Genomic DNA, 17718 nt, shown 5'->3' with positions numbered 1-17718 from the left:
TCCCTGATGTTTGCTGTAGCTTCGGATGGCTTTTTATTCACTGCTGTCTTCCTCTTCCCAAGGAGGTTTAAGATCTTAATCTAGTGTGGTGTACTTTTACTGCTTCCATTCCTGCTACACTAGGAAAAGGCTGTTTTTATTTAATAGTCTTGGAAAGGTAAAGAATGAGCCATTGGAACTCCCATCCATAAAGTTTATTTAGAACAGATTTAGAGATAGGAATTTTTGTGATGTTTACTGCTTTTAAAAACGACCTATCTAAGGACTATCAAAACATTGTATCAGGCTAATGTTTAAGGAGTTGAGGCCCTTTATTACCTCACTGAATATGGAGACACTGTTTCTGCCTAAAGCGCAGATGGTGCTTTGGAACGAGATGAAGCTTCCTGTGGGCCAGGAGAGCCCTGTTGAGGAGAAGCTCCTGTATGTGTTCTTGCAGGCCTCTGAGCTGGAGAGCCTGGAGTACCTGTGGATACCAACCAGGCTCTCTGTAATCACATCATCTCACGGGGGCTGAGAGGAGTGGGTAGGCTGAGCTTGTCACGATTCTGACCTGAAGGTCATGTCTCTAGAAGTAAGTCTGCACAGTGCTGCGCTGTCCTTTTTAGTTTCTAGGAGTGTTTAGACCCACTGTGTGCATTTTCCTAGCCCAGAGACCAAAACCATTCATGCAGCATGAAAGTCTTTACACTGCTGATGACTGTATAAAATAGCATAAATAGATTTGAAAAATTTCACCAAACCTTGAATAAACACTAGAAGAATATAATTTCCCAAGAAACATACTGTAATTAAGTTGATCTGAAAGCTAGATACTGAGATCCTTTTTAAGTTACAAAGAAACAAAATAACACAATTATACTTACACGGCTTAATGAAAGGAAGCAAGGAAAGCTGCGTCTAATTAATCTTGTGGAGTGGCTGGCTGATTCTAGGTCTTTGTTCTTTTGGTTTTTCTCATAGTTGCATACCTATTCTAATGGGTTAAAACTATGCAGAGTAAACTTGCCTGCCCAGTCCATCTTGCACATAAGCACTAGCCTTGGGGGCCGTAACAGCCCACGCCTAATCAGGAGTGAGGTAAGAGGTTTCTGTTTTAATGGATCTCTGCTCCGGAGGACAACTGGAAGCATCCTCAGTCATCATCATGAGTCAAGACCACCAAGGCATCTTCATCAAATATAGAAATTTAGTTAACTGCCGTTAGTTAGCTTGTTACTGGACAGAGGTATAAGAGTCCTTCAGCGATGCTTAAACTAGTGTGGTTTGGACTTCGTCCAGCTAACCTATATGCACACAACGTGCACCTGAATTCGTTCCCAAAACTAAGACCCCAAGCTTGCCCTAAGAGATAGGAGCCTGCTTCTTAAAAATGGACGGCACCTGTGTGGAAATGTCTCCACAAGTCTAGTTTCAACCCTGGTTTATATTCCGTACCATTAGGAATAAACAGTAGGGTGGCCCTTGTTTAGGTTTTCAGGTTTCCTGTTCTGAAGGGAAGGTTGTAGAAGCAGGTCTTTTTTTTTTTGCCCAATTAATTATAGGTAAATGTCTCATGGGTGCTGTAGATGCTAGGGCTTCGGGCTGCCCTTAAGTTATTGGATTATCATGGACTGACATGGTCAGTGAAAGAGAAGATTGCCCGCTGCAGTCTAACGGTGGGGTGCTCTGTGCTTCTCTTACAAAGGCCCAAGACAGATGGAGTCCATCTTGTGGGTCCTGAACTTGACTGTTTACCTGACTGCTAAAGAGAACTCCCTCTGTGACTTTGTTTAGTTCCCCCGACTCCCCTGCCAACCAATGATGTGGACGTGTATTTTGAGACGTCGGCTGATGACAATGAGCACGCCCGCTTTCAGAAGGCTAAGGAGCAGTTGGAAATTCGGCATCGCAGCCGAATGGACAGGGTAAACATCACCAGTTCACGCTGTTTGTATGGTTTTCCTTTGTGGTGCTAGGGATTGGAGCCAGGACCTGGTGCACACTAGGCAAGTACTCTCTAAGGCATGCCACAAGGTTCTGGAGAGCTACCTCCTAGGTCCATGAGTCTCTTTTCTTCACCTACTGCCTCTCCTGTGATAACACTCCTTTCAGTGGCATTGCAGATTCTTCTGAACACTCTTTGGGCACTTGCTTATTACTCTTTTTTGCTATTGCTGACTCTAAATTTTTATTTTTAAAAATCCATTTTTTGTCACTGTTAAAATTGAAGACCTGGGTTATAAAACTGTAAAATTAAATTAGATAAGTAAAACAGTTATTAATGCTTTCTAATTGCCAGGGCAAGAGTCTTAAGTCTCAGGGATGTTTCTTTACTTGGAAGCATTCTAAAAGTAGGGAGATAGCATAGTTCATCCTCCAAGATCATGTTTAGCCTAACCCGGGCTGTCCTTGCCTGGGGGCTTAGCTTAGTTTGAAGATTATTTGCCTAGCATGCGTAAAGCCCTGGACTTGGTCCCAAGTGCCACATATACCAGGTTAGAGGGACACAGCTGTTATCCCAGTACTGTGGACGAGGCAGCAGGAAGTTCAGAACTTGAAGGTCATCCTTGGCTACACTGAGAGCCTGAGGCCAGGTTGAACTATAAGACTGTCTCAGGACAGCAGTAATAATAGGGATTGCTTGCTGGACTTGTGCTCTGCCCTTGTATCCTCTACACTGGACTTATTCTTAGTGAAATGCCCATTATTTATTTTCATAACACTTCTGATAAAAGGCATTACTCTAGTTTTCAGTTTTTAAGCGAAGGGAGAATAAGCATAAAGAATAACTTGCCTAAGGTATATAACAAGAAGATAATGTATCGAGGGGATCTGGGAATGACCGAGGCCTAGAAACTTCTGAACAACAGTCTGGACTCCAGGATCATATGATATGGCTTCCTTTTGCACAATTTCCGGCATTGGATTCAGCACCCAGCAGTATTTTTAGAAAATAGGGAAGTTGTTTCGGAGGAGTATTCCCTGATGAGTGTTTTTGATCTTTGTTCTAGGTAAAAAAGGAGTGGGAAGAAGCAGAACTTCAAGCCAAGAACCTCCCCAAGGCAGAGCGACAGACCCTCATTCAGGTGGGACGCTTTCTCGGGGACAGAGGGCCGGTCTGGCCTGCTGCAAACACAGTCCAAGTCATGTAACACCTCCTCCTACAGGGACTTAAATTACAAGGAAGTCCTCTCTCCCTCCCCCTTCCCCTCCCCTTCTCCTTTCCTCCCCATTTCAGTTTCACCACTAGTATTTTTTACTTGTGGCCGAAAGAAACCAAACCCTCTCCCAGAGCACACCTAATTTGTGCAGGAAATAACCTTGGCTTAGCTGTTGGTTAATTCTGCTTTCTTGGCAAAAGCCCCTGTCATCTTGTTCATGGGCTGTGGCTTGTTTTTCAACACTACTGGATTAAAAAGAAACTGGCAGACTCATTGACAAGGCAAAAGGCAGAAACAAAGATCTTTAATGTAAACTTATCCTTTACTTCGTAAAAATGTAGCCTCAAAATCATAGCAACAGATTGTATTTCCTTCCTTAGAAGGGAGGGGTTAGCAATAGAAATAGCAATTTAGAAGACTAATTTGGTTTTGAAAAGTGAATCGTGTTATTCCTTTAACTTGTGAGTGGGGGCCAGTTTTAAGAATTGAACAAAACCTCATCTGGTCTAAGCACACATTTTCTTTTTTTTAAGATTTTATTTATTATATGTATATATGTGAATACACTGTCACTGTCTTCAGACACACCAGAAGAGAGCGTCAGATCCCATGACAGATGGTTGTGAGCCACCATGTGGTTGCTGGGAATTGAACTCAGGACCTCTGGGAGAGCAGTCAGTGCTCTTAACCACTGAGCCATCTCTGCAGCCCCCTGAGCACACAGTTTAAAGTAGGCATATGTCAGGTTAGCTTTCCAAGTCACTGCTATCTTTCCTGGAAGACCTTGGCTTGTTTGGGTCAGTTACTCAAAATCTCAGAGCTTTAATTCTTACACAAGCAATTTCATCTATAGGGATATTTGACCGGGCTACCTTAAGCTGCCAGTAAATGTGGCCAGGCAGCTCACAGATAAATGTTCTCTTCACAGCTCTAGTAGGTGTGACTCAGTGTGAGCCACCATGTTGCTGCTACATGAAACTTGTGTCTCTTGGTTATTGGCTTTGGGATTTAGAAGTTGGTAACTTGTTTTGTGAACATCGAAAAACCAGATGTTGAAATTGCAAACTTAGTAATGTTAGCTATGGAAACATGAGAAATGTAATTTGTTTTTTATGAATGGAAGCATCCTAATAGAAATAAGAGACTGAGTGCCTAGCCCTTGCGCCACTGAACCTGTTACTGTCTTAGGAAGCACAGAGGTACTAGGCAAAGGGAAGCATTGAACTCTGAGGGTATGAGCTTGATAGACTTCCTACAGATCCACAAATTTCTTGTTCTTTCTTGGCTTAGCATTTCCAAGCTATGGTTAAAGCCTTAGAGAAGGAAGCAGCCAGTGAGAAGCAGCAGCTTGTGGAGACCCATTTGGCCCGAGTAGAAGCAATGCTGAATGACCGTCGGCGCATAGCTCTGGAAAACTACCTGGCTGCCCTGCAGTCTGACCCTCCTCGGGTGAGTTGGGTTAGTGTGGCCTGCTTACAGCATATACGTGGAAGGCAGAGGCAGGAGAGTCTCAACCAGCCTACTAAACAGGAGGAGTTGGGTAAACTAGTTCGTAGGAGAACTCGAGTTAAGTGGTCCCCAGCTTTTTCTAATGCTTAGATTGAAGCAGCCTTGGACAGGAAGCTGGTGAAATGGTGCAGAGTAAAGGCACCTGCTGCACATACCTGACAGCCAGAGTTCCATCTCCAGAACCCACACAAACGTGGAGAAGAACTCCCCACCGACTTCTCCATGTGTACTGTGGGCTCTCCTACCCCACTATTTTGAATTTCTGGTCTTGCAGCCACATCGCATTCTTCAAGCTCTTCGTCGTTACGTCCGTGCTGAGAACAAAGATCGCCTGCACACCATTCGTCATTACCAACATGTGTTGGCTGTTGACCCAGAAAAGGCTGCGCAGATGAAATCCCAGGTAAACTAACAGATTTCCAGCGGGCACAGAAACACATTGCTGGTTGTGCTTGTTGTTAGAAGACTTTCGTTGGGGTTGGGGATTTAGCTCAGCGGTAGAACGCTTGCCTATCGAGCGCAAGGCCCTGGGTTCGGTCCCCAGCTCCGAAAAAAAGAAAAGAAAAGAAAAAAAGACATTTCGTTAAGAGACAAGTCAGTTCCCAAATCAGATTTTATGTCCGCTCATTTGATTCACTTTATCACCTGAGTTAGTGTAATTCCCTTTCCTAGGCAGCTACATTATGTAGGCCTTAAAAGTTGATCTTGGCTCACTGCTTGGGACACTTGCCCTATGTGTTTGAGTCCCAGGATTTGATCTCTAGAGCCACAAGACAAAACACTTTATTCTTGTTGTAGCCATTGAGGTTTTTATTCAGACAGACATCTCTGAGTTTGTCCCGTGCTGACCCAGCTTTACCCCACTGTCGTTTGTCCAGGTGTCTGTTTGGTACTGTCTGTATATTCATAGAAAGTGAACTGTGAACTGTACCTAGGGTTGCCGATTCTAACATTCTATTGGCTTTTCAGAGGGCTGTGTGATCCCATCATGATCCTCCTCATGTTATCCTCCTGCTTTAATGGGTGCTCTATGCACTCCTGAAACTGTCCCAGCTTCTTACAGTAAGATCATACAATAATTTACCCAGAAGTCTTAGGAGACTGCAGCTGAGTTTCACTCATTTGTTGGGCAGAAGTTTTGTGTTACCACATAAGTTTATATGTTAGATTCATGATGCAAAGTTGGATTCCTTGTGTACAGCTCACAGAGCAATAGAAAATTAATTTTGTTAATTATGAAGATAAAGAGTTGCTTTCCACGGCTGGAGAGATGGCTCAGAGTTTAAGAGCACTGACTACTTCCCATCTGTAATGGGATCCAGTGCCCTCTTCTGGTGTGTCTGAAGACAGCTACAGTGTACTCACATATATAAATCAAATCTTTTAAAATAAATTTACTTTCCTCCAAGGTTCAGAGTTCACATTGGTAGTTGGATGTTTGAAAGAATTGGAGAATTTTGATGTGTGAGGAACGGACTGTGGGAAGGGATGTCTCTGTGGCCCAGGAAGCTGCTAGTATTATGGGAGTTAAGGTTTTACTTTATACTAGATGGAGTGGAAGAGGGCATACCAGGAGCTGGGGACTGCCTCTGGAAGACAGGCGGGAGAATGAATCCTTGACCACATCCTTTATTATATTTTTTTAATCTTCTCTTTATATTATAATACAATATATACTGCATATAATAATACAATGGAGAGGGTTTGGGTTTGGGTTTGGTGGGTTTTTTTTGTATGTGTGCTAAAGGTAGAATCTGGGGCCTTACACGTGCTAGGCAAGTACTTTATTGCTGTGCTACACATCCCTGTGGCTGATCAGTATAGAAATAACCTCTTAGCAAATTCTTGAGACAAAGATCCACAGCAGGTAAATGAAGAATTAGAGTCAGCCCAACCTATCAGTTCTGCGGACAGACTGCTGGGAACTGTAAGCTGTTCTCAGCTTGTGATTCTGACAAAATGGGGCACTGAACTGCATTGCCTTGCCTGTCCTCTGTACTGCCTGAGCACTGGGAAGTATAAGCACTCACCTAGCTGCATGATTAACATCCCTTACTTAAAAGCCTTGCCTGCAAGTGTTTCTGATTGGTAATTTTAAAAAATGTTTGCTATGTGCACAGTAAGATTCTTGGGGGCTGGATGGTTAAGAGCACTGGCTGTTCTCCTAGAAGACCTGGGTTTGATATCCAACACCCATGTGGCAGCTCACAGCCTGGCCCTCTGGAGGCACCAGGAACAAGTCAGTACGCAGACATATATGTAGGCAGAACACCCATACATATAAAGTTAAATAAATCCTGTAAAATATTTTTCTTGGGTGCGACTCAAGTTTAAACCTGAAATTGATTTATGTTTCATATATACCTTATAGTCTGAAATTAATGTCCTGTAATATTTTTAGTGCTTCTCTGTTTTATCCCTGCCACTCAGGCTCTTTAGCTCTAAGGAGTCTGTCATGATTAATAACCACTGTTCCATCCTGTGGTTGGTTCTTACCCTGTCACAGGGCCCTAATTCCTCTGAGGAGGTATAATGGTGTCTGCATGGGCCTAGGCTCCGGAAGCACACTGCAATTCCATTTGCATTTTTTGCCAAGGCACTCACACTTGTGCTTTCCCATCAGTATATTTGATTGGCAGAATGGCAAGTAGAAAATTAAATTACTGTCATCTTGCTTTTAAAGGGCAGAAGCACATCAATCTACAGTAAAAGCATCTTTAATTTTTCTTCCATTTCAACCCTTCATGTTAATGGCCTCAGGGCCACACAGTACACTGGTGTTGAGCGCCCTCTTTAGGAGAAGCTCAGCAAGTGCAGGCCTAGGCCTGACTGGGTAACGGGACTGTGAGTCACCTTTTCTATCTTGGAAGCTTTTGTTGTTATTGAATTAACAACCTTTGCATTTGGAAACATAGTGAGCTAGCATGGATAAATCTTTCTTCAACACTTACTAAAAATTAGTTATTTGTGCCTTATCTGTTTTTGTTTTTTTTTTAAGAACCATAATTTAAAAGGGAGTAAATTAGTCCTGACCTTAACCATAATATTTTAGACAGTTGTTTTACTAAGCCAAGTCCATGAGCAGCCATGCCTTCCCACCATAGTTTCAGTGTAAGTTTACCTGCTCTAATCTTACTGGCTGAAAAAGTGACAGCACTTTCCCTCCTCTCAGACTCAGCAAACATTTATTAAGGTCTAGTACCTCCAAACCCGGGCTTCTGTGTTTTTAGTACTCAGTGTTTTTAGTGACGATTGTCTTGTATAAAAACCAAATCAACTGACTAGTGAGCTTGTGTTTTGTTTTTCATCTGTAAATGTATTTATTTTATGTGAATGGGTGTTTTGACTGCATGTGTGCCTGGTGCCTATGGAGGCCAGAAAGAGGCTGTTTAGGATCCCCTGTACCTAGAGTCAGGAGCCAGTTGTGAGCCTCCATGTGGGGTTACATGTCCTCCACAAGAGCTGCGAATGCTCTAACCACTGAGCACCTCTCCAGCTCCTCAGGACCATGTTTTGCAAGCGTAGCCCTCTCTGTAGGCGAGTGACTGCATCACTCACGTGGTGTGCTTTCTCGGGCTTTCCTGCTCTGCTGCGTTGAGTAGGAAAGAGAACCTTGGGGTCTCTGGAGCTCTCTGTGGGTGTTTTTTTCCTCCCGATTTGGTAGTTTTCAGCGAGGCCTCTCTCAATATTGTGCTTCTAGGTGATGACACACCTCCATGTCATTGAAGAAAGAAGGAACCAAAGTCTCTCTCTGCTGTACAAAGTGCCTTATGTGGCTCAAGAGATTCAGGAGGAAATTGGTGGGTACCAACTCTATCAAAGCCAGGCTGCTGAGGCCAGGAAGTGATGACCGACTAGGATGAAGCATGTAAGGAGTAAGCAAGGCTGGGGAGACAGGCTTCAGCACACCATGCTTTCAGAAAGCCTGGCATTGACTGGAGGCTTATATGACAAGGCCGAGAGTCTCCAAAGACAGATGTACTGGCTGGGAGCCACGGAGCCTTGAATTTCATTGACTTTCACTCTTACTAGCGGAAGAAGCTCCCGGGTGTGAATTCGCAGGGCCTGGGAAGTTTCCTGTCTCCAGTTTACCTTGTAGTCATTCTATACCATTGGTCTTGTGCTGCACACTCCGGGGTAAAAATGCTATACCTGTAGATAATATCTGCTAGAATTCCTGTTGCTGTGCAGAGATAGTGAAATAATTCAAAGGTGTCTAGTTGCTGTTGTGTGTGATGAGTTAGAGATGGACCACATGTCCCGTAAAGTCAGGCAGTAGGCAGGAGCTAGACAAGAGGTGGGTTGCAGACTACAGACTTGTTCCCAGGTCTTAGGTCTGGGGTGACAAGAATTGGCCTTTCTTAGAGTGCTGGTCCTGTGCCTAGACCTACTTCTAAAAGGTGCTTGTCTGCTCCCTGTTGTGCTTTTGTTAGATGAGCTCCTTCAGGAACAGCGAGCAGATATGGACCAGTTTACCTCCTCCATCTCAGAGAACCCTGTGGATGTCCGGGTGAGCTCTGAGGAAAGTGAGGAGATCCCGCCGTTCCACCCTTTCCATCCCTTCCCATCCTTGTCTGAGAACGAAGGTATGTATGGTCCTCAGAGCCATCCCTAGGAGCAGAGAAGAGCACCATAAAATTAGACAATTGGATTGTATTTTAAACCTGACCGAGTTGGGGAGGTTGTGCTGTTGAGAGAGGCGGGGAAAGGGAGGACATGTTTTTCCCCTACACCTACTATGTGCAGGTATTGTGCTGAATTCCATGAGGAAGTAATACTACACTCTAATACCGTTAGGAAATCAGGACTATGTCTCATTTTTGGAGCAAGCCTTCTGCTTACGTGATGTCTCTTACATGTGGGGATGCTTCCCTTTGAGTTGAACAGAACCTTCATGTTGGTTATATTCATTCTTTTCCCAGCAGTCTTGGGAGGCAGATTAGGGGGAGAGGCTGAGGTGGTGCCCTGACTGGCTCAGGGTCGTATCTCTGAAGTGAGTTAGGTGAGAAGTTGTATCCTTTGATTCATAGCCATGTTTTTCTTGGTGATTCTCTCAGTGTCTAAAAGTGTCCCAGAAAATTGTGAGTCTGTACCAAAAATAAACAAGCTGCTGAGACTTGTGCCCTAAGCCCAGTTTGTATAATCAGATTCTATTTCCTGCTGTTTTGATGGTGAGGGTGGTAAGGATAGAAATGTCCGTGGCTTTGGAATCCTAACTGTGTGCCAGCTTTAGTTAGGCATGGCGCTTGGATGCTGTTTGTCCAATCCTCACAACACTTTTTGAAGGTAGGTACTGTGAGGGTCCCATTTGGAAAACCTAAGGTTTGAACAGATTAAGTTCTTGTCCAGAGTGTCCCATAGCTTAGATGCTAAGTAGATCCACACTGACATTTCAGTCCCTGTAGCTTCTGGGGTAGTCACGTGACTGATTAGATATTGTAGCCTAGTGAAGGTACCAGACCAGTGGGAAAGGTGTGCATGCAAGGTAGCTTTTAGACTTCTACAAAAACACCTTTGGAGCCAGTTAGCTCAGAGGTTCAGGCCCTGTGCACCTGACCCTCCTGTACCTAAGAAACATGGGTAAAGTGATGTCACCCCATTCCTAATTCCCACTCCACAGATCCCAAACCTCCATGAGGTTGTGCAGTGGCCATGAATGTACAGCTTCTCTCTGCTTTGTTCAGGATTAGAACATTACAGGAAAGCATGTGTCTCTGTTAGTGAACCACAATACTAACTTCATTTTTTTACTGTTTTCTTTAAAAAAAAAAAAAAAAAAAAAAAAAAAAAAAGAAGAAGAAGAATAGTTTTATGGGGTAAGCTGAATAATACGGGGCTCTTCCAAATGTCTCTTAGATGGCCGGATCCTGACTTCCCGCTTCTTTCTCCTCAGGAACACATGTAGCCATTTGCTATTTAGGTCATGGTCAGCTTGTTTATGGGAATCTCAGGCACAGTTTTTAAGGAAAATGCCTTTTGGTCACATTATAGAGAGGAACTTAGAAGGAAACCATTTTCTTTCTTAATCTCCTTTTGTGCTATTTTGTTTTTTATTGTTTTCCTTTCTGCTAGACACTCAGCCGGAGTTGTACCACCCAATGAAAAAAGGTTGGTTTGTCAAAGATGTTCCTTAAGACTTCATTCCTTCTCACTTCCCCGGTGTGTTGGAAGTTTCATTTTATGTTTCATACCACCATCTGACTTTCCCCACCTCATTTCCTTAGCCATGGCTGTGAGTGAAGCTAGAGTAGCCCTGTCTCCATGTTACTAACAAGTCCCCTGGCTTTCCTAGTCTAGTTGCCCAAGAAACAGATGCTTTCCTAAGTCTTTGTCTGGGGAAATGTCAAAAAAGGATGTTCAGTTTAACAAAATTGTTGTTTGTAGCTAGTCTGTGTAAGACCACGCTTGACTTTTGCAGTCAGGTAGACTGTAATTTTCCTTCCTCTTTGTTCCCTGTCATTACCAGTGGCTTTCCCCCTTTGCTGTCTTATCTTCTGTCCATGCCGCTATCTCATGTTCCTGAGTGGTAGCACGTCTAAAACACAAGGTGCTTTGTCTCCAGTCTAAAAACACTGCTGCGTTATCTTGTTTACCCACCAAACCTCCCTCTTGGGCAGGATTTTTGGCTCAGTTTTATAGATTAGGCAGTTGAAAAACCCTCTGAGATTATATGTGTTGCTTCCCAAATCTGCAAGTTAAGAAACTAAAGGATCAAGGTCTGGACCCCAGGCTGTCTTCACGGCCCATGTGGTTTCTGTTGCCTGAGTTACGAGTAACAGCTACAGAAGGTCCCAGGTGATTAGACAGTCCCCTCTCTTGAGTCATGGGCAGTAGTGCCTGTTCTTAGTGTATTTTATGAGTGTACTTTCTTGGCTTTGGTAGTGTGGTCACGGCTGTAACAAGTGAGATTCCCTAGCTCACAATTCTATGTTCTAATTTATGCCATATTTTATTCTTAGAATCAAAAAGGATGAGTTAACTCTGTTGAAAATTCTTTGCATGCTAATATTACTGGACTGTGTCTCCTCTTGGAAGTCACTGTGCTAATATTTATTTCAGGTGTACATCTTAGACACTAAGCTCCACTGTTTTTAACTGCCTTACTTTTAAAAAATGTGTTGGAACAACATAACTACTAACTTTGGTCTATTAAAATCATTTCTGTGCATTATGGAACCAAAGTAAGTTTAGTCAGACTTACAGTATTGGGATAGCCTGGAGCGAGCCTTTAAATGAGTTGATTCAGTATTTCTTTTAAAATTCTGAGAAGAGCATGAGGTGGGAAGAGCTCAGAGTTAGAATTTAGTAGTCTTGATTACGCGCATCCATCTAAGTAAGCCAGTGCCCTTCTAAATTCCTCTTTCTCGAATTGTAGGCAGGCAGTGTTGTTTTTTGTTTGTTTGTTTGATTTTTGTTTTTTTTTGAGACACAAATAACTGGTATCAGGTTATGCTTTTCTTTTGAAGTAAATGCTTTAAAAAAAATGCACCACTTTGGCTACAGTAGTAAGTTAATAAATTAACTAGGCTGCAAGCTCAGCAGCCTGGTGACTGCCATTATTAATCACTCCTGTTGGACTGTGCTAAGACAACAAGTCTAGTTGTGAAATGAAGAGCTTCTCTGAGACTGGTCTTTGTGTCATCGCCTGCCTTTGGCATCTCCAGGACAGCAGGGCTGAATGTAACCTGCATGGCACTCACTTGTAGGCAGTCACCTTAGCATGTCAGGTTGGCTGCCAAGAGTCTCTGTATAACCTATTCAAATCATTCATATATATGTATATGAATATATATACTAAATATATTCTTATAATAAGTAACTTGTGATAGCCAGGAGTCACACGCTTGAAGCTAAAAATAAAAGGGATTTTTCTTTCTGCGTCTGTTCTGAGTCCAGACGTGGTGTGTATTTGGTGCCACACGAGTGATGTTGGCTCAAGCCATTTCTGACCTTGGAAAAAGGACAGGTGCTGTTCTTGCTCCTTTTGCCTTGGTTAAAATTCTCAATGTGGATAAACTGTTTTCTCCCTATTCACCTTGGCTTTACCTACCATTCGAGATTTAACTCTGGGATCCAAGTCTGGGGGATTAGACATCCACTGGGAGACAGATAATTACAAACGTATGTTAACTGCTACAACCTAGAAATGTCTCCCTAGAGATCCTGAAGTTTGAAGGGCAAATAGGAGGACTTGAGGGTAGAAGGTGGCAAGGGTTTGGAGCAGAAACAATTTCTTTTGAAGTAAACTGCTATGCTCTCCACACACATGCAGTAGCAGTCCTTTATGTGTTCAGTAGGCTCTAGGTACCAAAGAATTGTGTGGTTGCATAGCAGGTGCTGTTAGAATCGTGTGTAAGGGATGGAGCCCCCTCAGGCTCAGCTTCTCTCCCAAGGCTTACATTCCATTCCTTCAGGTGGGAGACCAGTAAGTGCTGTGTCTTCCTTCATTATATGCATCAGTCTTTTGAAAGTGCTTGTACCATTCATCCTTGCAAAACAGTGCATCCTCAAACATGCCACTGCAGATTTACAGAGCGTGGGGGTGTTTGGTAAGAAGCTCTCTGGCCCTCAGGCAGGGATTTGCTGCTTCTGAGAAACTGGTCTGAAGTGAGCTGCCGAGGAACTCAACTGCCAACATTTTCTACACAGGATCTGGAATGGCAGAGCAAGATGGGGGCCTGATTGGTGCAGAAGAAAAGGTGATCAACAGTAAGAATAAAATGGATGAAAATATGGTGAGCCACTTGTCTTCTGCATAGCACACTTCCTCTTGTACACTAGAGCAAAAGGCATGGTGGGTAGTACTCCAGGCTAATAGTGAGCCAGGCGTCCACTAGTAGATGACAGGGGAGCAACCAGCCATGCCCACCGATTGCTGGTGAGGGGACCAGTGAAGCTTAGTATATAGTAGAAAAACATACCTGTAACGAAAGGTATACATCAGAGGCTATGTTCAAGTAAGTAAACATTTATTAGGTGGAAAATTGATAAAATTGAGTTTCTGTTTTTCTTATACCTCCTTTCATTCTTCTGGTGTTTTCTCTCCATTTAGATTGTTTAATGGCTTCAGATGAACTTGATTTTTTTTTTAATTGCTCTTGTGTGGGTGGGTGGTGTATCACATGCATGCTGTGGTGTGCAGAGATCAGAGGACTGTTAGGAGTCATTCTCTTCTTTCCATGTAGAAACTGTCGGCTATCCTGGCAAGCACTTTTACCTGCTGAGTGTTGGCTGGACCTGAACTTAGTGTTTAAATGTCATTTGCTAGTTATCTGTCCTGAGCTTTGTCGCCACCACAGTTACTTCAAGGAAAGTTCGGGTAAAGAGTCTCGCTGGATTAGAGTAGCCACCATACAGTACCTCCGCCCCACACTTACCTCCTTTTGAAGGTTTGCTGAGTGATCTGGATCAGTCTGATGGAAGAAAATAGCTTCCCAGCGCCCCGTAGCATTGTGAAGTGCCATTTGTGTTCATTCCCTCCTACTCACTGAGTAAATGCTGATGTTTGTGACGATTTCAGGTCATTGACGAGACTCTGGATGTTAAGGAAATGATTTTCAATGCTGAGAGAGTTGGGGGTCTGGAGGAAGAGCCGGTATGTGTTTAATCCAGAATGGAAGGGCGGTCCTCATGTCTTTTACTTTCTAGTCATCTTAGTTCCAAGTGGAAGTGAAAGATCTGTGGTATTTTCAGTTACTAAGGGGCTCTTGCCCAGTTTTCCGTATTTCTGAGTATGACTGCAAAAACTGAAAATGTTCATGCAGATTAGAAAAAGTAGGCAACCTTCCTGATGTTAATGATGCTGACAAAGCAAGATCTTTGTGTTGCCCAGAGTTTTCGAAACCTACTGAGAGGCACGTGGTCCCCTTTGATCTCCAGGCAGTCACTGTGTTCTGTTGTTTCAGGACTCTGTGGGGCCTCTACGGGAGGACTTCAGTTTGAGCAGCAGTGCCCTTATTGGCTTGCTGGTCATCGCGGTGGCCATTGCTACAGTCATCGTCATCAGCCTGGTGATGCTGAGGAAGAGGCAATACGGCACCATCAGCCATGGCATTGTGGAGGTAAGGACTGGGCTGCCTTCTCCCTTTGGCCTAAGCTGATGAGGATTTGCTCTGCACTGTCAACCGGGGATGAGTGGTTAGGCCTGGGACTGTAATTCAAAGACCTGGACTCCTGAGTGCTGGGCTTACTGCTCTTGTCCTTTGTATAGGTCACGTTTTGGAGATGAGCCATCTCTGAGTTACCTTGCTCTTGTTTCAAGGGACTGTCACCCACTTGCAGCATGGCTTTTAATCAGTTAGGTGGGTCGGTACCAGGAGGTCATAATACAGGCTTCAGAAAGTAAAACGTTTTTTCACTAGTTTCTTGGAATTTTTTTTCAGAGAGCCACTTGTTACTATGGAAACTTGTCCTTGATGGCGGTGTGAGTGTGAGTGTGTGTGTGTGTTGTACACCTGTTTATGTTGCCGGGGATTGAACCAAGGGTCCTGAATATGCTAGATATGTTGCCTGTGACACTCTTTTATAACGGTTAGATGGGGACAGAAAGCAAATGCAAGCTGTTTGTGTTCTGTGTCTGCTGATGCACGATCTGAGTCGTGTGCAGCTCAGTTTTAGTGGACGGTGGGAAACGTTAAGTTCTTGCTTCTAGGTGTGTAGGTCGAGGATTGTAATGCTGTGGGAGAGAAGGTATGAGTGCTGGTGCGACCTCTGTGGGAGAGTCTGAGTTGAAAGTGAACAGCCCATCTACCCTTTCCTTGTCTGGTAGCTGAGCATGACATGACTTGCCCACTATCCCAGAACCTGATGGTTGGAAGCCACTTGTCACTGTGGCTACCAAGAAACTGGTCCTTTAAAAGTTGAGTAAGTGTGTATTAGTGTGTTGCGGTTCACAGCATTTTGACAAGGGGAGCAGCACTGCCACCTTGTGTTAAAAACAGGACAGCAAATGAGCCTTATAAGGACAGATAACATAGTAGAGATAGCCTAAGTAATGGTCTTTTAAGTTACTCGTGTGTGTGTGTGTGTGTGTGTGTGTGTGTGTGTGTGTGTGTGTGTGTGTACGTGTGTACAATTAGAACAAGTAACTCTCCTTCCATGTGGATCCCAAGGATCAAACAGAAATTGTCAAGTTTGTCAGCAGGCTGTTTTCTGTTTCTGTCACTGGGACCAAGCTTTCAGAGAGACCTCTTCTGACCTCTTCCCTTCCCTCTGTCCTTGACACCAGCTCTTGCTTGATCTGTGCTGGGCTGCTTTGAGTCCTGGGGGTCGGACAGTGAACAGCCTGGTGCTCTGAGGCTCTGCAGGCCTCCTTAGTACCCCACAGTGACCTGCAGTCTTTGTCTCTGCAGGTTGATCCAATGCTCACCCCAGAAGAGCGTCACTTGAACAAGATGCAGAACCACGGCTATGAAAACCCAACCTACAAATACCTGGAGCAGATGCAGATTTAAGGACAGCAGCGTGTGCGACACCCTGGCTGAGGCTGCTGCAGGTGGGCTGGAAGAGCCTCAGCGTTTGTGCTTGACTGCTGACCACCAGCGGTGCCAGAGGCCTCATCCTACATCCTGCTCTCCTGGATTGTTAAGACTATAAAGTACTACTGTAGGATTGCAATTTCCATTCTTTTAAATGGGTTTAAAAGATGTTAATATAACAATATATGATATATAAACCTTAAGTGAAAAAAAGATCTATTGCAGATATCTGATGGATGTAGTTTTCTTTTTTTAAATTAGAAATGCCACTTCTATTGTATTGTCTCACACATGCTCTATATAAATGGAAAATGTTGATTTTTCAATGATAGACTATATACACAGGCTGTTCCCGTTATGTAAGTCTGTTCTTTAGGCTCGTTTGCTGGGCTGGTTTTGTCGTCATTTGTTTTAATGTATAAAGGCAGTATTCCCCTTTTCAGGTTGCTGAGAAATGTAAGTGGAACTGAAGTACATTGTATGCAGTTACTGACTGTTTTAGGCATAGTCTCCTTGGAAGCCTAGTGCTTCCAGTGCCGGGTGTCCAGTGCTGTCACCAAGCAAGGCTAAGTCACCTTGAGCTAGCTGGATGCAAAACTAGATCCACTGTGCTTTCCTTCAAATCCAGTTCTTCCACAGCAACCAGCCCATAGTTGTTCTGTGTTCTTCCACAGCTGTTTACGGTAGCCTCCTAGCCACTCTCCTCAGCAAGTGCATCCAAGAGTGCACCACCCCCTTCTTTGGACGTCTCCGTCCCATGCACTGACCCTCTGCTTGCCTTCGTACCTCACTTCCTCCACCGCTCTTCAGCCCCTTTGATGTCCCCTCAGAGAATACCGATATACACATGGCTAAGGACCCAGGAGACTTCACGGGAGGCCTCATTAGGTGAAAGGACGATGTTCTGGGCTGTACATGAAATTGGATCTGTAGACACTGTGTTTCCTTCACTGACTTGTAATGTCACGCAGCTGGAGTTGATGCCACAGCCCTTAGTGCTTTGTTGCTGTTTTGTTTTTCAGGGTTCTGGTAACCTGCTACTGTTTTTGTTTTGGTTTTGGTTTGGTTTTTTTTGTATTTTTCTGTGATTTCCCTCCCCTTCCCCCCCATGCCTCTTCCCACTATGCACAGATGGAAACTTTACCTACAAACTCCTTCGTATGATCTGTGGAGAATGTACAGAACTTATTACATCAATAAAACACTTTAACTTCCCCCGAGCACCTCGTTACTGACCATGGCATTGATCTACGACGATGGAGCTTTCTAGGCCTGCTTTTGGGGATGAAGGGCATCTTTCTCCTGAGAAGAGTTACTAGCCTGTATTACAGTGGCCATAGTAAGTTAAACCAAGAGCTCTGTTTTCAGAGAAAGTGACTGGATCATGGATGGCTCAGTGGTTAAGAGCATAGACAGCTCAGGTCTCAGAACCATCTGTAACTCTAGTTCCAGGGGATCTGACACCATCTTCTGGCCTCCATGCGGGTAACAGTCATACACATAACTCCCACCCCGCCACAACCCCCAAGAGGCTGGATGTTGTGGAATTCATCTCAGCACCTGGGGGAGGGGTTGCTGATACAGGAGGA

The 17718-nt window shown here is 44.0% G+C and overlaps 1 protein-coding gene across 4 annotated transcripts in view; it reads left to right on the top strand.

Annotated features, from left to right (window-relative positions):
* Positions 1–17349, top strand: part of Aplp2 (amyloid beta precursor like protein 2) — a 62151-nt gene extending 44802 nt beyond the window's left edge. For 2 of the 4 annotated variants that reach the window (NM_012906.1, XM_087563571.1), the window contains 11 exon segments: positions 1777–1907; positions 2994–3068; positions 4434–4592; positions 4927–5055; positions 8353–8452; positions 9086–9238; positions 10725–10760; positions 13302–13387; positions 14173–14247; positions 14558–14713; positions 16004–17349. In NM_012906.1, the coding sequence (NP_037038.1) occupies positions 1777–1907; positions 2994–3068; positions 4434–4592; positions 4927–5055; positions 8353–8452; positions 9086–9238; positions 10725–10760; positions 13302–13387; positions 14173–14247; positions 14558–14713; positions 16004–16105 (1202 nt within the window). In that variant the 3' untranslated portion in view covers positions 16106–17349. 4 annotated transcript variants of the gene reach the window in all.
* The last annotated feature ends 369 nt before the right edge of the window (positions 17350–17718 follow it).

This window comes from Rattus norvegicus, chromosome 8 (genome assembly GCF_021556685.1).
Source record: "Rattus norvegicus strain SHRSP/BbbUtx chromosome 8, alternate assembly SHRSP_T2T, whole genome shotgun sequence".
In the NCBI taxonomy this organism is placed as follows: Eukaryota; Metazoa; Chordata; class Mammalia; order Rodentia; family Muridae; genus Rattus; species Rattus norvegicus.
This window is presented reverse-complemented; position numbering and strand designations above follow the sequence as displayed.